This window comes from Hylobates moloch, unplaced genomic scaffold, assembly GCF_009828535.3.
Source record: "Hylobates moloch isolate HMO894 unplaced genomic scaffold, HMol_V3 SCAFFOLD_3, whole genome shotgun sequence".
Classification (NCBI taxonomy): Eukaryota; Metazoa; Chordata; class Mammalia; order Primates; family Hylobatidae; genus Hylobates; species Hylobates moloch.
In genome coordinates, this window is record NW_026652278.1 from 31,118,504 (window position 1) to 31,139,076 (window position 20,573).

Genomic DNA, 20,573 nt, shown 5'->3' on the forward strand with positions numbered 1-20,573 from the left:
TACAGATAAGGATTTGGAGCCACAGAAAGATTAAGCAATTTCCCAGTTCTGCCTTTTTTTTTTTTGAGATCATGTCTCACTTTGTCACCAGGCTAGAGTACAGAGGCACGATCTCAATCTCCGCTCACTGCAACCTCTGCCTCCTGAGTTCAAGCAATTCTCCTGCCTCAGCCTCCCAAGTAGCTGGGATTACAGGTGCCTGCCACCGTGCCCAGCTAATTTTCATATTTTTAATAGAGATGGGGTTTGACCATGTTGGCCAGGCTGGTCTCGAACTTCTGACCTCAGGTGATCTACCTGCCTCGGCCTCCCAAAGTGCTGGGATTACAAGTGTGAGCCACCGTGCCCAGCGCTGGCCTTTCTTAATCCAGAATGTAAACCCAGGCCGTAGAACCTACAGCCTACATTTTTAATCACCATGCAGCCTGTAAAAAAACATTGACCTAGAGCAGTGGTTCCCAATTGGAACCAATTTTGCCTCCCAGGACACATCTGGCAATGCCTGGAGATATATTTGTCACAACTGGTGTGTGTTGGGGGTGCTAAACTTCTACAACAGAGAACAATCTGGCCCCAAATATCTCTAGTGCCAAGGTTGAGAAATGGTGGCTGACAGTCATGGTTTTCAGCGCCAGCTGCATGATGAAATCACCTACAGAGATGTTCAAAATCCTACTCCCCAGACACATTAAGTCAGAATCCCAAGGAATGGAATTCAGATGTCAGTATTTTTTAAGTTCCCCAGGGGACCCCAAGGCTGAGAACCTCGGGCCTAAAAGAGGCTCCTCTCTCTTTGACTACCATGTCCAGCAGTGATACATGGGAAATGCACGGAGGCCTAACGGTCATTTTGGGCCCGAGTGCCTATGCAGTTACCAATCTATGTTTTTCTCCCTGGCACCTTGGTAACCCACCACTATTTTTTTTTTTTTTTTTTTTTTGAGATGGAGTCTCATTCTGTCGCCCAAGTTGGAGTGCATGCAGTGGTGCGATCAATGCAACCTCCTCCTCCTGGGTTCAAGCAATTCTCCTGCCCCAGCCTCCCGAGTAGCTGGGATTACAGGCACACACCACCACACCTGGCTAATTTTTGTATTTTTAGTAGAGATGGGGTTTTGCCATGTTGGCTCAGGCTGGTCTCAAACTCAAGACCTCAGGTGATCCACCCACCTTGGCTTCCCAAAGTGCTGGGATTACAGGCGTAAGCCACTGCGCCCGGCCTACCTACCACTCTTATTCAGAAAAATGCTCTCGGGGGCTTTTTCTAGTCAGTAAGGAATCCTAGTTCTCAACCCCAGCAACCCACCACTCACTCACACAGCACAGACTTGAGGAAAAAGAATGGCCGACTTTAATCAGTCTGTAAGGAAATAAACATCTTTAGAGGCCGTGTGGGGGTGGGGGAGCCCTGCAGCAGAGGAGGCATGCCACTTCAAGCACAGCTGAAGCAGAGAAACCTCTCAGAGAAACCACTAGAAGGGTGGACTGAGGGGGAAGTGGGACTTAACAGTCAGCTTTCCCTGACTGGGCAAAAGGGAGCAGTTGCGGTATTAGAAGTGGTTCCTGAGCCCACCACAGCAGCCAGCTCCAGCCAGGCAGCGGGATGGGCTCCCACGCCCCATGGCAGGCCCGTGTGCACCACAGGGCAGCCCCCTCCCTTCTTGGTCCTCTTCTATCCTCCTGCCTTACAAGAGAAACACGTCCCTGAGCACACATGGCCCAGCCTTTGCCCAAGCTGAGCCAGACAGCTAAGCAGAGATTTTGACCACAGTGATGCTCCTGGCTCAGCCCCAGGAGCTCCCTGCTGCCATGTTTTCCAGGCTGCACTAGAGGAAGGCAGTGGAGCAGGATGCTGGTAAAACTAGCTCCTGGCCGAGTGGGGTGGCTCACGCCTGTATTCCCAGCACTTTGGGAGACCAAGGCAGGCAGATCACTTGAGGTCAGGAGTTCGAGACCAGCCTGGCCAACGTGGTGAAACCCTGTCTCTACTAAATAATACAAAAATTAGGCTGGCCACAGTGGCTCATGCCTGTAATCCCAGCACTCTGGGAGGCTGAGGCGGGCTGATCACCTAAGGTCAGGGGTTTGAGACTAGCCTGGCCAACGTGATGAAACCTTGTCTCTACTAAAAATACAAAAAGAAGCCAGGCATGGTGGCACGCTCCTGTAATCCCAGCTACTCGGGAGGCTGAGGCAGGAGAATTGCTTGAACCCGGGTGGCGGTTTCGGTGAGCCTAGATTGCACCACTGCACTCCAGCCTGAGCAACAGATCCATTTTTTTGGGCAACATCTCAAAAAAAAAAACCAACTATGAAATCCTTAAAAAAAAAAAAAAAAAAAAAACTGGCTCCTCCCCCAGGCTGCCAGCAGCGTCCTCAGAGGGGTGACCTTGCCACAGTTCTCACACCATCTTAACATCCAGGGTTTGGGCCTGTGACAGGTTCTGGCGCTGGGCCTTGACCATGTGCAGGCGTCTCCCATGCAGCGTGAACTGGGACCAGGTGAAGAGCTGCAGCAGAGCACAGGTGATGGGCACCAGCACCAGCAGGTAGAAGCAGCCCTGGCGGAGCATCGGGGCCTGTGCAGGGGCCGGAGCTGGGGGCTCTGGCCAGGGATAGGCACTCCCCACAGGGGTTATGAGGGACTGCTGGAAGAGGTCATGACCTAGGACAAGAGAGCACAGAAAGACCATGGTCAGCCCATTGCCCTCCAAGCCTTCGTGCCCTCCAAGTCCATGGTGTAACATCTCAGACACCACATGGACATGTCCAGACCACAACTCCTGATTCCTCCAAACCCGCTCCTCTCCTATTCTTCCCATCTCAGTGACGGGCACCACCACCTACCCAATAACTCAGGCCCAAAACCTCAAAGTCCTCCTCAGTTCCCTGGTTTGTTTCACGCCATCACTCCCCAACACCCAATCCTTCATCTCCCCCCAACTCCAAAATGTATCCCACCTGCCACCACCCTGGCCCAAGTCTCCATGGCCTCTGCCACAGTCTCCCAAAGATCTCCCTGCTGTCCCCATTCTGGCCTCCCTATGATCTGCTGTCCATATGGCAGCCAGAGTGAACTTTTTTTTTTTTTTGAGAGATGGAGTCTCGCTCTGTCGCCTAGGCTGGAGTGAAGTAGCATGATCTCCGCTCACTGCAACCTCCGCCTCCCAGGTTCAAGCGATTCTCCTGCCTCAGCTTCCCAAATAGCTGGGACTACAGGCATGCGCCACCACACCCAGCTAATTTTTGTATTTTTTAGTAGAGATGGGGGTTTCGCTATATGTTGACCAAGCTGGTTTCAAACTCCTGACCTCAGGTGATCTGCCCTCCTCAGCCTCCCAAAGTGCTGGGATTACAGGTGTGAGCCACCTCACCCAGCCCAGAGTGAATTTTATTAAAAAGTCAATCACACCATGTCACTTCCCTGTTTAAAACCCTCCCTGGCCGGGCGTGGTGGCTCATGCCTGTAATCCCAGCACTTTGGGAGGCCGAGGTGGGTGGATCACCTGAGCTCAGGAGTTTGAGACCAGCCTGGGCAACCTGGCAAAACCCTATCTCTACATAAAATACAAAAAGTTACCCAGGCATGGTGGCATACGCCTGTGGTCCCAACTACTTGGGAGGCTGAGGTGGCAGGCTCACTTGAACCTGGGAGGTCGAGGCTGCAGTGAGCCAAGATCGTGCCACTGCACTCCAGCCTGGGTGACAGGGAGACCCTATCTCAAAAAATAAATAAATAAATAAATAAATAAATAAAAATGAAACCCTCCCAACAGCTTGCTTCCAACACTGCCCTGATCAACAAAGTCCTCTTCACTTTTCCAGCCACATCTCCTAATCACCCCTGACACCCTGGGCCTTTGCGCCTGCTGTTCCCTCTGCCTGCGATTCACTGAGACCTTTTCTAGACATATCCTTGCCACTCAGCTCACATTCTGAGGGGCACCTTCTCGGAGAGACCTTCCCTGATGACACTACATAGCTTCTTGGTTATGCCGTCCCACATCACCCTAATTTCACCATAACACTATCACTGCCTGATAATGTCTTGTTTGGCTGTTTATTGCCAACCCCACCCCACCCCTGACTAGAATACAAGCTCCGTGGTGGCAAAGACCTTGTCTGTCTTATTCATGGTTAGCTCCCTGGCACCCAGAGCAGGACCTGCAGAGAAGGGATTCCGTACATATTTGTTGAATGAATGAATAAATGAATGAACTAAAAAAGCATGGCAGAATCGGTGACCCAGTGACTCTAGCCATGTTGAGGGGACGCCAGTTGCCACCTTCCCTCACTGGACCCAGAGTCCAGGCTTGCCAGCCAGTGTGCCAGGTAAGCTGTGCCCCCTGGAGCCTTAAGAGCCCTTGCCTGCCACCAGGCCCTCACCTGTGTAGAAACAGAGCAGCCAGGTGCCCAGCAGCGGGGCAAAGGTCTGGCCTGGCTTGGTAACCAGGGCAACCATGCCAAAGAGGAGTGCCGAGGCTGCCTGCTTGCGGTGGTTCAGCACCAGGTCCTCGTCTACCAGGTCAGTGACCACCAAGGTCAGCAGCTTACAGGTGCCCTCAGTGAAGACGCGGTTGCTGCAGTAGAGGGAGAGAGCAGGCAGGAATGAAGGCGTGGGATGGAGGTGTTGTGGGGAGCGTGGGCAGGGGCATACCTGGCAATGAAGAGGCACAGCAGGCTGAGGTGGTCCGGGCCGGCCAACAACATGAGCAGGCTAAGGCCTAGCTTGAGCAGGAAGAGCCCCCGCACCACCGCGTAGACGCCCCAGCGCCGGCACAGAGACAGGAAGTAGAGGTTGTTGAGATGGGGAGCGACATAGGAGAGGCCTGGGGAGGGAGACGGGGCGCCACCTTGTCAAGGGCACTGCTGCAGTGCCAGTGAGCGCCATCAACTTCACGGCCGACTGCATTCCTGTACACTAGCGATGCACTGGGCTCTGTGCTAAGAGCTTCACTGTCTTAGTTCATCCTCACAGCCCCTTAAGGTGAGTACTATTATCATCCCCACTTTACGGGTGAGAAAGAGAGGCCCAAAAAGATGAACTAACCCACTCGAGGCTGCCCACCAGATGAGCACAGAGTCAAGACTCACACCCAGGCCCATCAGATGATACTCCTCTGTGTTAACCAGCCACTGCACACCCTCAGGTTGCCACCATCTCCAAGAGGACCAACACCAGCACAGCCTCCGCCCCCCCAACCCCCACCACACCCTGCCCCCCCTGCCCACTGCACCCGGCAGCACTTGGTGTCTTAAAAAGATTGTCCCTGGCTGGGCGCAGTGGCTCACACCTGTAATCCCAGTACTTTGGGAGGCAGAGGCAGGTGGATCACAGGGTCGGGAAATGGAGACCATCCCGGCTAATACGGTGAAACCCCATCTCTACTAAAAATACAGGTCTCTCTCCTTCCAGCCTGCATGAAGCACCCAAGGCCCCCACTCACCCAACAGGATGGAGCCTGTGGAAAGGGAGATATGGTCGGACAACAGATGCTCCAGGAAGAGAGGGAAGAAGTTGCTGTTGAAGTGGCAGTGGAAGACCTGCAACCCAACAGGGACAGTGAGAAGGCTTCCAGGGGGAGGGGAGCTGACAAGGCCAGAAGCCAACAGGGGAGCACACCCCCCCCCACCCCCCATCCTCAGAGCAGCAAGAGCGAAAGCAGGCCTTTTTCCCCATGTCCCTAAACACAGAACATGCCAGAACACAACCTAAAACCACATTCCTGGTGCTATCTAACTTTGCTAAAAAGTTAGAAGCCATGGCAAAATAGTATTGGAGCAATTAAAAGCTTTTTCTTTTTAATTGAAAACACATTAGTGAGGCTGGGCACAGGGGCTTACACTTGTAATCCTAGCACCTTAGCACTTTGGGAGGCCAAGGCAGGCAGATCACTTAAGGCCAGGAGTTTGAGATCAGCCTGGCCAACATGGCGAAACCCCGTCTCTACTAAAAATATAAAAAATTAGTCGGGTGTTGTGTTGCATGCCTATAATCCCAGCTACCCAGGAAGCTGAGGTGGGAGAATCATTTGAACCCAGGAGGCAGAGGTTGCAGTGAGCCTAGATCATGCCACTACACTCCAGCCTGGGCAACAAAGTGAGAAGAAAAAAAAAAAAAAAAAGAAAACACATTAGTGAAACTAATTTCATAACATGAAAACAGTTTATTTCTAAGTTCAGCTAGTTTATATACTACATGTTTTAGGTACAGCACTTGGCTCTTCTTTTTTTAGAGATGGAGGCTTTCTCTGCCACCCAGGCTGGAGTGCAGTGGTGCAATCATAACTCACTGCAGCCTCGAACTCCTGGGCTCAAGCGGTCTTTCCACCTTGGTATCCCAAAGTGCTGGGATTACAGGCATGAGCCACCGCATCTGGCAGCGCTTGGTGTCTTAAAAAGATTGTTAGAGGGTCCCCAAAGGGGGCATCTCTGTCTCATATCCTCACTTTACAGGAGAGGACAGGGCTACCCAGAGAGCCTGAGACCTGCCTAAGATCATATAAGGAGGGAAAAGCTCAGAGGGAGCTAGAATCCAGGCCTCCTGACTACTCAACCTCCATTCCTGCCATCGAATTGCCCAGCAGACCTCCTGGGTGGCCCAGAACTCAGTTCCCAGTTCTTTTTTTTTTTTTCTTTGAGAAGGAGTCTCACTCTGTTGCCCAGACTGGAGTACAGTGGTGCCATCTTAGCTCACTGCAACCTCCGCCTTCCGGATTCAAGTGATTCTCCTGCCTCAGCCTCCCAAGTAGCTGGAATTATAGATATGCTGGAATTACACCATGCCCAGCTAATTTTTGTATTTTTATGGGGTTTCACCATGTTAGCCAGGCTGGTCTCGAACTCCTGTCCTCAAGTGATCCACCCACCTCAGCCTCCCAAAGTGCTGGGACTACAGGCATGAGCCACCATGCCTGGCCGAATTCCCAGCTCTTAAGGAGTCTGTCCCCTTGAGTGAAGTCCAGCCCAGCTGTAAAGGGGCCGGGAGCTGCTCCCCATACCTGCACCAGGTCCATGCTCACGAACCACAGGAAGTTCCGATGGCGTGCCAGCTGCCGGAGATACTGGCCCAAGGTGATGCTGTCTGCCTCCTCACTGCCCACAAGCAGCTCCTCTCCACACAGGCTATGGGGCAGAAGGGAGTGGAGAACTGCCTGGGGCTGGCCAGAGTTATCCCCCAACACATCCCAGGGCAGCCCCCATCAGCCGGGGACCCAGCACCGAAATCAGACTTAGAAGGTTGCTGGTGAGGACCTGAAGAGCCGGGTCTGGCCACTCACCCGCTATTCACAGCCAGGCCTGAGCACCCTGGGTCCTTTCGGGCCACCTCAACCCGCCGCCTCAGCAGCTGTGTGGCCCCCAGAAAGCCCAGCCCAGAGCTAACAGCCAGTGTCACGCAGAAAGCGCGGAAGGAGGAGAAATCCTCCTTGTTCCAAAAGGCATAGGATGCAAAGACAGAGAGGGAGCCGGCCGCGCTGAAGAGGGAGCAGTAGAAGTTGAGGTGGGTGCGGTCGTGGGCTGAGAGGGCCAGGTCGGCCAGCAAGGCGTGGTGGTGCAGGTCCACGAGTGTCAGGAAGCCATCATAGAGGCACAGGCACAGCAAGAACTGCAGGCCAGCTGGGGCCCAGGGCACCCAGAACGCCAGGAACGACAGCGCCAGCAGCGGCCCATGCCAGCCCAGGGCCTGCACCCGGGCCAGCACCACGGCCTTTGAGGACAGCCCAGCGCCTGACCTGCTGGGGAAAGGAGAGTTGTTGGGAGATGCCCTGTCAGACTTGGCAGGCTAAAGTTCCCCTTGCCCAGGCATCAGGGGAAGGATGGAGGCCCAGGGTGTGGGACTCACAACAGGGTGGTCCCACTGTCCCCTAAGTCCCCAGTCTGCAATTTAGGAAGCACAACTCACCAGCGGGTACATTCCCTCCTCTGCCCCAATTTCCACCCCCTTATTAGCCTGTCAGGCTGATGGCCAAAGGGTATGGGATGCCCACTTCTCAAGGTTGGGGGTGATGATGGGCTCAAGCAGGGATGGGTCAAAGGAATCTTCCAGAAGCAGCAGAGGGTGTTTGCAGTCCACAGTCCAGAGGGGCCAGCCAAGCCAAGCCAGGGTAGATCTCTTCCCCTGCCGAGCCAGGCAAGTGTACGTCCAAGGCCACCTCTCCAACCAAACAGAGCACCCTGGACCCCAGTAAGGGAAGAGGCATGGGCAACACTGAAATAGTCTCCCCTTCCTTCCCCACCCCAAACACAGGCAGGGGTCCTCCCTCCTGGGTAGCAGTAGAGTGGGACTGAACCAATTACGAGCTATTCCCAATACACCAACCGGGGCTGGGAGCTGAGGAACTGCCGGTCACTGAGCCAACCGAAGAGGGGGTCATTGAGGCTGTTCCAGAGGAGAAACACCGTCTGCAGGCAGAGGGGAGACAGGCAGGTGGGCTCTAGACAGCCTCCTCTCCAGGGCTCCTCCCACCCCAGCCTGCTCACCACCCCTCAAAGATGGCCCCAGCTTTCCTACCTGCAAACCTTTGCTCATGTCAGTTCCTCTGCTAAAACCCACTCTGGCCGGGCGCGGTGGCTCACACCTGTAATCCCAGCACTTTGGGAAGCCAAGGCGGGTGGATCACCTGAGGTCAGGAGTTTGAGACCAGCCTGGCAACATGGCGAAACCCCGTCTCTACTAAAAATACAAAAATTAGCCGGGCATGGTGGTGGGCGCTTGTAATCCCATCTACTCATGAGGTTGAGACAGGAGAATCACTTGAACCAGGAAGGCAGAGGTTGCAGTGAGCTGAGATTGTGCCATTGCACTCCAGCCTGTGAGACAAAAGTGAAACTCCATCTCAAAAAAAAAACAAAAAACCTACTCTGCCAGTCAAACCACTGCCCCATTCAAACTGCCACCCATCCAGGGCCCAGCTGGTAAATGTATGCAGCTGATAAATTCATATATGTGAACCTATTATATATATGAGTACACAGAACAGCAACTATGTAAGACAGTGGCCAGGAAAGCCAGTCTAGTCCCCACCGAGGAGGAGTCATCAAGGCCTCCACAGCTTTTCTTGATGAGTCCTGGTGAACAACCTGGACTGCCCATGCCTCTGACTGGGTGGGACCTGGCACCTGCAATCTGCCCAGCAGTCTGGGCAGCCTCTAGTCTCCACCCCACCCCCTCCTCCATGTTGGCCACCCAGCGCTGGCCCTACCTCTCCAACCCAGAAGGCCATTTTGTTGATCTTGTACACTGAGACAAAGGTGTCCACATAGTAGAGCAGGAAGACATTGTGCAGGATGGTGGTGAACAGAGCCAGGGAGCCATAGACCACAGCCGTGGGCAGACCCAGCAACCAGGCCTGGGGCCGACCCAGCCCCATGGCTGCAGCCCCAGCCTTAGCCCCAGGAGCACCAGGGAGGGCTCATGGCCACAGGCGGTCTTGCCATCCTCATCCCTGGGGAATAAGGAACCAGTGAGCAACAGGGATCAGAGCCAGCTCTGCTCTTAACCCCCAGACCTCTGAATCATTTAAAAACTCATTTCCAACAGGAGAGAGTTTGTACTTACAACAGCGCTGGGAATTATGAATGAAGCACAATGGAAACAGTGCTGAGCTAGACACCACTAATCTGGGAGTGACTCGAGGAAACAGAGAGCCTGTGGGAAGAGACGGCAGACACCCAGCAAGTGCTGAGCCAGGTCGCGTGCCAGGGCTGGATGCTCGACGTCTTTTTTTTTTTTTGAGACGGAGTCTCGCTCTGTCGCCCAGGCTGGAGTGCAGTAGCGCTATCTCCGCTCACTGTAAGCTCCACCTCCCAGATTCACGCCATTCTCCTGCCTCAGCCTCCCAAGTAGCTGGGACCACAGGCACCCGCCACCACGCCCAGCAAATTTTTTATATTTTTAGTAGAGACGGGGTTTCACCAGGATGGTCTCGATCTCCTGACCTTGTGATCCACCCACCTCGGCCTCCCAAAGTGCTGGGATTACAGGCGTGAGCCACTGCTCCCGGCCTCAGTGTCTTCTTAAATTGCACTGTGTGACTTTAATGGTCTAGACGGGACAACCCTGAGCTTGGGCACACAATGCACTTACAGTAAAACGTCAGGCAGTTACCCAACCCAGGCCTTAGCTTCCTCTTCTGCAAAAGGTAAAGGAGATTGTTATGCCTATTTTGCAAATCATAAGGATTAAACAACGTAACTCACAGAAAGCACTCACTGTTGGTATTAATGAGGAAGACGGGAAGGGAAGTGCCAGAAACGGAAGGACGTGGTCCCTTTAAATGATATGGAAGCAGGGAAGGGAAGTACTGGGTAGAGGAGGGCATGGTCCCTGGCTAGGGCTCCACCCTTGGGCCCGACCTAGGTGAGGACAGGCATTTTTTTTTTTCCTGCCCAAATGTTGCATTTCCCAAGACCACCCCGGCCCAAGCCACGCCCCCATCCTGTGCTTATAAAAACCCTGAGACCCAGCCAGGTGCCGGGGCTCACGCCTGTAATCCCAGCACTTTGGGAGGCCGAGGTGGGTGGATCACCTGAGGTCAGGAGTTCGAGACCAGCCTGGCCAACACGGTGAAACCTCATCTCTACTAAAAATACAAAAAATTAGCCGGGTGTGGTGGCACATGCCTGTAATCCCAGCTACTAGGGAGGCTGAGGGAGGAGAATTGCTTGAACCCGGGAGGTAAAGGCTGCAGTGAGCCAAGATTGCACCAGTGCACACTAGCCTCGGCACCAAGAGCGAAACTCAGTCTCAAAAAGAAAAAAAGAAGAAGCACTCTAAGCCTGCAAGTCCCCACCACCACCCCTGTGGGCCACAGTGATCCTATCTTGTCCCAAGGCAGGAGGATGGCCTTTCCCTGAGGCCCTTGAACCCCCTGAAGAAAATGCATTTCTTTTTTTCCTCAAAGCTTTATTCAAGTCTAATTGACAAACACTAAACTGCACAGTTTTCAAAGCATGCAAGCTGATAAGCTTTACCATATGCATGTACTTGTGAAATCATAACCACAAACAAGATAATGAACACATCCATCACCCTACATGCCCTCGACACTGCTTTTCTGAGTAACATATGTTAAAAAGACATATGGGGCTGGGCGGAGTGCCTCACACCTGTAATCCCAGCACTTTGGGAGGCCAAGGTGGGCAGATCACTTGAGGCCAAGAATTTGAGACCAGTCTGGCCAACATGGCAAAACCCCGTCTCTACTAAAAATACAAAAATCAGCCGGCATGGTGGCGGGCGCCTGTAATCCCAGCTACTCGGGAACTGAGGCAGGAGAATCGCTTGAACCCCAGAGGTGGAGGTTACAGTGAGCCCAGATCACGCCACTGCACTCCAGCCTGGGCAACAGAGCGAGACTCTACCTCAAAAAGAAATACAAATAAATTTTTTTAAATGGTGAGCATTAAAGCTTTACATATCATTACTATCCAACCTCTCAGCCCTTCCCTAAAATGGAGAGGCCCCATGCCCGCCACACAGGGATGAGATGGGAATTAAATGAGATGCCCTCTAAAGGTGCTTGGGGCTATAAAGCACAATGTCCACCTCTGTTACTATCCTTAGCAGGGTCACTTACTCCAATTCCTCCAGGGCTTTCAGAACTCTCCTGCCTTTGTCAAGATGGAGTGAAGGCTCCCCATGCCTACCCAGATGCCCAGTGATTTGTCCTTGTTGCTGGAGAAGGTGAGCCCTGAACACAAGGTCCCCAGCCTCCCCCAGCCACCTCCCTGCACCCACACTGCGTAGAAGAAAACCTCAAAGGTTAATGAGATGGAACAGGTATGACTTCTGCCATCAGCAGGGCCTGGGTTCAAATCCCAACTGTACTTCCTACTAAGAGTGTAACCTCAGGCAATTCAACCCTTCTGGCCTGGAGTTTCCTCATCTATAAAATGGGGTAATAATGCTTATTATTTTTTTTTTTTGAGGTGGAGTCTTGCTCTGTTGCCCAGGCTGGAGTGTAATGGCGCAATCTTGGCTCACTGCAACCTCCGCCTCCCAGGTTCAAGCAATTCTCTCACCTCAGCCTCCTGAGTAGCTGGGATTACAAGCACCTGCCACCATGCCCGGCTAATTTTTGTATTTTTAGTAGAGATGGGGGTTTCACCATGTTGCCCAGGCTGGTCTTGAACTCCTGACCTCAGGTGATCTACCCACCTCAGCCTCCCAAAGTGCTGGGATTACAGGTGTGAGCCACCGCGCCCGGCCAATAATGCCTATCTTTACAGCGGTATAGAAAGGATTAAACAAATGTCCAGGAAGCACAGAGCACTGTGCTGTCACACAGAAGATGCTCAGAAACTAGCTTTTTATTGGGCTCACCTAGATCAGGGTAGGAGCAGGGGAATATCCTTGTAATTGGGCTCCTTCCTCAGGTAAGGGAATTTGAAAAGATGGGTCACACGAGGAAATGTCAGAAGATGGGGGCCTGCAAGGAGCAGGAACACATACAATGTTTGAGAATGCCAAAGACAAACTGCCCCTGGCCCCCTGTAGACCTGTGCCAACTGCAACTTGTCCAGGAAAACAGCCACCCTGGAGAGGAAGCTAAGGCAGGAGTGTGCAGGGTTACTCTTTTAATGGTTTCTCTCCCAGATTCCACTCCTCCATCAGGAGACAGCCTTCCCCCACTTGCCCTCCCCACCCTCAATCCGCCCCAGCAGAGAACAGCAGCCCCACCTCTCCCAGGGAAGAACAGCTTGGAGCCCACACCAGCCTCCTTGCATAAGCTGGTGAGAAATCCTGTAACCTGCAACCAACTCCACCCACCTCCCTGGCACCTTCCAAGACCCCTCCTCATGGTCCCAGCTGGTGGCCTTGAGCCAGCCACTCCCTCTCCCTGAGCCTCAGACTCCTCGCCCACAAAGTGGGGATGTTAATGTCAACCTCTTAGATGGCTGTGGGCTGAAATGCAAAAGGAATTTAAAGCCAAGTGCCTGCTACATGGAAGACCCTCAATACACAGCAGCTATTTCTTTTTTTAAGATGGAGTCTCGCTCCGTTGCCCAGGCTGGAGTGCAATGGCTCAATCTCAGCTCACTGCAACCTCCACCTCCCGGGTTCCAGCGATTCTCCTTCCTCAGTCTCCTCAGTAGCTGGGATTACAGGCACCTGCCACCATACCCAGCTAATTTTTTTTTCTTTTTATAGAGATGGAGTCTTGCTCTGTTGCCCAGGCTGGAGTGCAGTGGCACAATCTAGGCTCACTGCAACCTCTGCCTCCTGGGTTCAAGCCATTCTCCTGCCTCAGCCTCCTGAGTAGCTGGGATTACAGGCGCCCGCCACCGCACTCGGCAAAATTTTTTTTGTATATTTAGTAGAGACGGGGGTTTCACCATATTGGTCAAGCTGGTCTCGAACTCCTGACCTCGTGATCTGCCTGCCTCGGCCTCCCAAAGTACTGGGATTACAGCCATGAGCCTCCACACCCGGCCTAATTTTTGTATTTTTCGTAGAACTGGGGTTTCACCATATTGGCCAGGCTGGTCTCGAACTCCTGACCTCAAGTGATCTGCCTGCCTCAGCCTCCCAAAGTGTTGGGATTACAGGTGTGAGCCACTATGCCTGGCCCACAGTAGCCATTTTCTTTTTCTTTTTCTTTTTCTTTTTTTAAGACAGAGTCTCGATCTGTTGCCCAGGCTGGAGTGCAGTGGCACAATCTCGGCTTACTGCAACTTCTGCCTCCCAGGTTCAAGCAATTCTCCTGCTTCAGCCACCTGAGTAGCTGGGATTACAGGCATGTGCCACCACGCCCAGCTAATTTTTGTATTTTTAGTAGAGACAGGGTTTCACCATGTTGGTCAGGTTAGTCTTGAACTCCTGACCTCGTGATCCGCCCACCTCGGCCTCCCAAACTGCTGGGATTACAGGCATGAGCCACTGCACCCGGCCCACAGTAGCCATTTTCTTTCTATTTCTTTGAAGTTTGGTTTCATGATTTTTTTTTTTTTTTTTTTTTGAGACAGAGTCTCACTCTGTCGCCCAGGCTAGAGTGCAGTGGTGGGATCTTGGCTCACTGCAACCTCCGCCTCCCAGGTTCAAGAAATTTTCCCAAGGCCGGGCGTGGTGGCTCACGCCTGTAATCCCAGCACTTTGGGAGGCCGAGGCGGGCAGATGACGAGGTCAGGAGATCGAGACCATCCTGGCTAACACGGTGAAACCCCGTCTCTACTAAAAATACAAAAAATTAGCTGGGCTAGGTGGCGGACGCCTGTAGCCCCAGCTACTCGGGAGGCTGAGGCAGGAGAATGGTGTGAACCCCAGGGGGCGGAGCCTGCAGTGAGCCGAGATCGCACCACTGCACTCCAGCCTGGGCGACAGCAAGACTCTGTCTCAAAAAAAAAAAAAAAAAAAGAAATTTTCCTGCCTCAGCCTCTCAAATAGTTGGGATCACAGGCGTGTGCCACCATGCCTGGCTAATTTTTGTATTTTTTGTACAGACGGGGTTTCGCCACGTTGGCCAGGCTGGTCTTGAACTCCTGACCTCAAGTGATCCGCCCGCCTTGGCCTCCTGAAGTGCTGACTCACAGGCGAGAGCCACCGTGTGGTTTCATGATCTTTAAAGATCAGTCACAGCCGGGTGCGGTGGCTCACACCTGTAATCCCAGCACTTTGGGAGGCTGAGGCGGGTGGATCACGAGGTCAGGAGATCGAGACCATCCTGGCTAACATGGTGAAACCTCATCTCTACTAAAAATACAAAAAAAATTAGCCGGGCGCAGGGGCGGGCACCTGTAGTCCCAGCTACTTGGAGGCTGAGGCAGGAGAATGGCGTGAACCCGGGAGGCGGAGCTTGCAGTGAGCCGAGATCGCGGCACTGCACTCCAGCCTGGGCGATAGAGCAAGACTCCGTCTCAAAAAAAAAAAAAAAAAAAGATCAGTCACTAGGTGGGGCGTGGTGGCTCATGCCTGTAATTTTAGCACTTTGGAAGGCCAAGACAGAAGTATCACTTGGGGCCAGAAGTTAGAGACCAGCTGGGGCAACATCAATCAAAAATAAAAATCATTGACCTTTCTGCCAAATCCATGATTGAAATTGTCTTTCCAGCACCCAAGCTTTACGCTTTTTGCCACCCGGAATATCCTAGCCTCTCTTGTCTGCCATCCATCAAATTCCTTTTTAAACGCCACCTCCACACTTTTGTTCATGCTGTTCCTGTCAGCTAAGATACCCTAGGATAACTATATACTATTCCTCTGCCATACAGGGTATGCTTGGCTTCTATATCCATCATCAGACCTCTTACAGCTCTGTTACTATCTGCATTCACGTTTTGTACATGAAGAAACCAAGGCTCTGAAGATTAAATAACAGACAGGCCCAAGTTACAAAGCTAGTAGGTGCTGGAGTCAAGATTCAAAACAGGTTTTGACTAAAACAACAGCTTTCTCACTTCATCATCCCCCCACATCCTACCCCCATCTTATCAAATCCTGCTCATCCACTGTCACGGCTTTCCCAAGCACACCCAATCAGTTGTTCTCTCCCGTTTTCCCCCTTATCAGGCATCCAAATGCCTCCCTTCCCCTCCTCCAGCCCACAGGCTTCTTAAAAGCAGGGCTGATACCGGGCGCGGTGGCTCCCGCCTGTAATCCCAGCCCTTTGGGAGGCCGACGCGGGCGAATCACGAGGTCAGGAGATCGAGATCATCCTGGCTAACACGGTGAAACCTCTACTAAAAATACAAAAATTAGCCAGGCATGGTGGCGGGCACGCCTATTGTACCAGCTTACTCGGGAGGCTGAGGCAGGAGAATAGCGTGAACCCAGGAGGCGGAGCTTGCAGTGAGCCTGAGCCGAGATCGCGCCACTGCACTCCAGCAGCCTGGAGGACAGAGTGAGACTGTCTCTAAAAAAAAAAAAAAAAAAGCAGGGCTGGGTTAGTCCCGCCCTTAATCCCTGCCCTTTGCCTCCACCAGGCTCCTTCAGCGGGCTCAGTCAATCCCTGCTGGGTTGATTGGCCCCTAAAAGGTCAATATGAATATCCTCAGCCCTAGGGAACAGCAGCAGCAGTCATGGGAAAACTGTCATCCTCAGACCCCACTGTGCCCCTCCTAGCTCTGTGTTCTGCTTAACTGTGGGAGTCGGAGAGAAGGGGCAGCCTGGGAGGCTTGATGTGCCTCTCTGAGTAAGACACTAAAGCAAGGCAGCAGGTACAAAGAATAGTGATCATAACAGAGGAACATTTACTAAGCTTTCGCCGGGTGCACAGCACTGTGCTAAGAGACACAGAAACAATCTGGGAAGAGAGCTCAGAGCAGCGAGGGAGAAAGGGGCCACATCAGGAAGGGTTTTGTAAACCTTGTACAAGATTCTATGCTGAGGACAACAGGTGGGGCGCTGGGGTGGGGAAGTGACAGAATCAGATCTGTTTGGAAGAAGCCCTCTAGCAGGTGCCAAAACTCTTCCCCTTCACCCTGTCAGGCCCCTGGGAGGTAAAGACTAGAAAGGGATGGAAGCAGCAGCATCTCCCTGATTTCTGAACCAATCTATGGTGGGTGGGGGAGGTTGATGAATTTAGTAGCGGAAACCAAGAATGTCGAACTGGGCCCCTGGAGTGAGGGGCATCAGACTGTACAAGAGACATTAGTGCAGAGGTAAAAGCTACGAAGAGGCATAATTTGGAGTCAGGAGCCCTGGGTCAGGTGTGAACATTAACTTACTATCTGAGTCTGTTCCTACATCTGTGAAGCAGAGAAAACAATTCCATTCTCTGCCTGTCCTCAGGAATACCAAATGAACAAATGAACATGAAAGGTATAATATGTGCCCTTTTCTCAACAGGCAGCTGACCTCTGAATTGTCTGCTGTGTTTCCTGTTTCACTCTCGGGGTCTTGTCTTCCTGCCGGGTCTAGCAGGGTTTAGCACAGCAGGGTCTAGCACCAGGGTTGGGGGGTGGGGGCCCATCCTCCTCCTCCGGCTGGAAATGAGCTTTCAACTTGTTGAGATGGGGACCTTCTCCCTCTCCCTCCCCCACAGGTCCCTGAAGAGGTGACAGCTTCACCTCAGGACCACCCACCCCTCCCAAGCCACTGAGGAGTTTGGGATCAGCCCAAGGAGCTCTTCATTCAATAGCTGGTGCTGAAACACGTGTAGGGCTGCTCCCCACCGCCTGCACGTTAAAATCACCTGAGGAGCTGTGCAGTAATACCGAGGCCCAGGCCTCACCCAGAACAGTTAAATCGGAATCTCTTCGGGTGGGCCCAGCATCGGTGTTTTTTTAAAGCTCCCCAAGTGCCACCAGGGTTAAATGCCTTTATGCTAATGGAACGGATCCCAGCCTGACCAGTGCATCCCTCGATCCCAGACCACCAGGGAGCTATCTGACCCACTGCATCCCTTTCCTCCAGACCCCCGGAGAGGCTTTCTGCGAGGATTCCACCCTTGCCCCCTTGAACCCCGCTTCTTCCGCCCGGACCACAGAACTCTCCCAGTCCACAATATGATCACCCCGAAGACCCCCGCAGATAGCCCCCATGACTCCCAGAGCGCAAAGCATTCCCCTCCCCCTCGGGTCTGTCGTTTGTGCCAGATCGGCCCCAGCCCAGCCCGCTCCTGCCCGCGAGCCCCGGCCTCTGGCCAGCGTCTCACCGCAATCGTAGCCGGCGAAGCCTAATCCCACTGCTGGCGGGAGCCAGGTGCGAGCCAGTGCGCCTGCGCCCGCTTCTAGGGCTTCTCCAGCCTCTCCCTCCGCCCCCGCCCAGCGATTGGCTCCGCGCGGCCCCGGGACCGCAGCTCCGGCAGGTGACCGCGCCTGAGGCTGCCGCCGCCATGTTTGTCACGGGCGCTTGCCCTTAACAACTAAAATTAAAAGTAGACACTGGCAAATAGGGTCAGGTTGCCTCGATTCCCGACCAGCTCAACCCCTCTCCTTTACCTCCACGATAGCTTAATATCATTTAAGTTCAAACCAACACGTTTTTTTCTAAGCGCTCACCTTCCTTCCCTCCTTGCCTAGTACTCGTTGGGAGAACAAAGAGAGGTCCAGCATCCTCCATTGAGTCTTGTGGTCTGAGCAGATGCACAGCTGCAGCCGACTTGGAGGTGGCAGCGGCTCGATCTGGGACTCCCTGATGCTGAATCATGAGCCCTTCAAGGGTGGACAGGTCCAGGTTGAGCTGTGGGCACCAGGGCTCTAGCCACAGGAGCTAGGGCTGAAGGTGGGGAATAGCCACCATGGCCTGAATGAGCAACCATGCAGCACAACCTCTTTGTATTAATAACGGTAATAATAAAACATAAGGAGTACTGAGTGCTTGCTATGTGCCCTGTACTACATTCAGAACAACACGTGCATTCTCTTGTTGAGTCCTCACATCATTCCTAGGAGGTAGGCGCTTTTATCCACATTTTATACGTGAAGAAACTGCGGTTCAGAGAGATTCAATGACACGCAAACAGCAAGGGCCCAGTCGAGGTGGAACCCGCTATCCTGACTCCCACAACAGGAGTCTTTCCTCTTCCCACACCTGCACAAAATCAAGTTTTGTTTTGCTCAATGTAGGCTGTGGAGGATGTTTTATGTTTTCTCCCAATTGGCCTGTAAGCCTGGATAGGTTTTTGGGCAAACAAACAGCACACATTCCAGCTCTGCCTGGTTCCCCTACCTTGGGACACAGGGCAAAGAGCCTGTGGCCTTTGCCTTATGGGGGACCTGGAACTCAACCCCTAGCTCCACCACTTCTTTGCTAAGGGACTCCTTTATTATTATTATTATTATTATTATTATTATTATTATTATCATCATTTGAAACAGGGTCTTGCTCTGCTGCTCAGGCTAGAGTGCAGTAGTGGCATGATCTCAGCTCACTTAACCTCCACCTCCCTGGCTCAGATGATCCTCTCACCTCAGCCTCCCAAGTTGCTGGGACCACCAGCTCACTCCACCATGCCTGGCTAATTTCTAGAATTATTTGTAGAGATGGAGTCTCACTATGTTACCCAGGCTGGTCTTGAACTCCTGGGTTCAAGGGACCCTCCCGCTTCAGCCTCCCAAAGTGCTGGAATGATAAGCGTGAGTCACTGCACCTGGCTGGGACCCTTCTTTTGTGAGCCTGTTTTATGCTTTACAGGGATCTTTCAGACATTAAATGAGAAACAAGGGTGTAGGAGCTTTGTGAACTGCTCATCCTTATGACCTTCACTGATGGTTGTCAGCTAACTCCCTGCAACAGGAATATTGTCCTCCTCCTCCTAACAACCACAGCAAATGGTCCAATGTAGACGCCTAGTGTCCAGGGGCTAGAGCTTATTCAACCAGTTCCTGGGGAGCCCCCAAGGACGCCATGAACCTTGCCCCTAGAATCCATCTCCCACTACCCTGTCTCATTTCCCTCCTTCCCAATCCCTCTCTTTCAGACACCCTTCACACCTCCCATGTCACCCCAAACCACACATACACGCACACACACACATACACCCATCTCTCTTCTAGACTTAAGACAATTGCCGAAACTCCTCCTGATCCAGAAAACCTCATGAGAAGACAGGTGATCATTTTGTCCCTCTCCTCACCTCTTACCTCTATCTGTGCTTTCCTGGCTGTGAGAACAGAAAACCCAGCATTCAGCCTGGAGTCCAGCACACTGGGATCTCCATACATTTGCTAAAGGAGTCTCTCTGCCTTTCTATCTGTGGCCAGCATGTGCTTTTATTTCAAAGCAAACCCGAGTCTTTACTTAGCCCTCCCTGGGTGTCCAGTGGGGAAATGGAAATGGGGAGGGCTGGCAGGGGCCAGAGCTGGATGTGACCCAGGAGAAAAGACCTTTGGTCCCTCACGGCCAGGCACGGTGGCTCACGCCTGTAATCCCAGCACTTTGGGAGGCTGAGGTGGTCAGATCATGAGGTCAGGAGATCGAGACCATCCTGGCCAACATAGTAAAACCCCATCTCTACTAAAATACAAAAATTAGCTGGGCGTGGTGGCATGTGCCTGTAATCCCAGCTACTCGGGAGGCTGAGGGAGGAGAACTGCTTGATCCAGGGAATGGGAATTTGCAGTGAGCCAAGATCGCACTACTGCACTCCAACCTAGCGACAGAGTGAGACTCCGGCTCAAAAAAAAAAAAAAAAGAAAAACAGAAAAAAGAAAAAAAGAAAAGAACTTTGGTCTCTCATGTTGCACTTAATGCCCCACAGTTACACTCTGAGGCCCCTCAACCCTCTGATTATAAAGACAACGTAGCCAGTTACCTTTTATGTCAGCATCAGGACAGGGCCTTGTGATTCTCTCTGATTTCTCTTTCTCGTTGCCAATCACAGAGCTAACTGGGAGGGGAAATGCAATGAACTAGAGGCCATTATCACCTCCCTAACTCCTTGAGCCATACTGGAGTCCCCAGACCATGAGACAGATACATTATGCACTCTCTGTCTTTGAAATTCTCTCCTCCCTTTACTTCCCACCTCTCTGATCTAGTTTCTGCTATGTTCTCTTCCTACCTAATAATTCCTCCTCAGTCCCCTTCACTGCGGCACTTTCTCCCAGGGCCTCTAAAGGAAAAGGGGGGGGTGTCCCAAGTTTCCATCTTTAATACTCATATACTCGCTCAAACTTTTTTTTTTTTTTTT

The 20,573-nt window shown here is 52.5% G+C and overlaps 1 protein-coding gene across 5 annotated transcripts; it reads right to left on the reverse strand.

The window, feature by feature from the left end:
- Window positions 1-952: 952 nt before the first annotated feature.
- MFSD13A (major facilitator superfamily domain containing 13A) lies at window positions 953-17,647 on the reverse strand. 5 transcript variants are annotated; one of them, XM_032179130.2, is made up of 11 exons: window positions 17,595-17,633; window positions 12,326-12,431; window positions 9,560-9,649; window positions 9,204-9,446; window positions 8,321-8,403; window positions 7,281-7,733; window positions 7,002-7,125; window positions 5,448-5,544; window positions 4,658-4,829; window positions 4,387-4,580; window positions 953-2,665 (listed from the first exon to the last, which is right to left on the reverse strand). In XM_032179130.2, the coding sequence occupies exons 4-11, from the start codon at window positions 9,369-9,371 to the stop codon at window positions 2,403-2,405; spliced, it is 1,554 nt and encodes a 517-aa protein (XP_032035021.1). In that variant the 5' UTR covers window positions 9,372-9,446; window positions 9,560-9,649; window positions 12,326-12,431; window positions 17,595-17,633; the 3' UTR covers window positions 953-2,402. The 5 variants fall into 5 exon arrangements, with proteins under 5 accessions (XP_032035021.1, XP_032035024.1, XP_032035015.1 ...); XM_032179133.2 differs by lacking the exon at window positions 12,326-12,431 and having other exon boundaries at window positions 17,595-17,647; XM_032179124.2 differs by lacking the exon at window positions 17,595-17,633 and having other exon boundaries at window positions 12,326-13,514.
- Between the last annotated feature and the right edge of the window lie 2,926 nt (window positions 17,648-20,573).

Excerpts from the sequence above, each read along its gene's own strand:
- MFSD13A (XM_032179133.2), bottom strand. The coding sequence starts at position 9,371 with ATGGGGCTGGGTCGGCCCCAGGCCTGGTTGCTGGGTCTGCCCACGGCT. Across the intron at positions 4,581-4,657 it reads CTGTGCCTCTTCATTGCCAG|CAACCGCGTCTTCACTGAGG; the intron begins GTATGCCCCTGC and ends CCTCTACTGCAG. Across the intron at positions 2,666-4,386 it reads GCTGCTCTGTTTCTACACAG|GTCATGACCTCTTCCAGCAG; the intron begins GTGAGGGCCTGG and ends CTCTTGTCCTAG.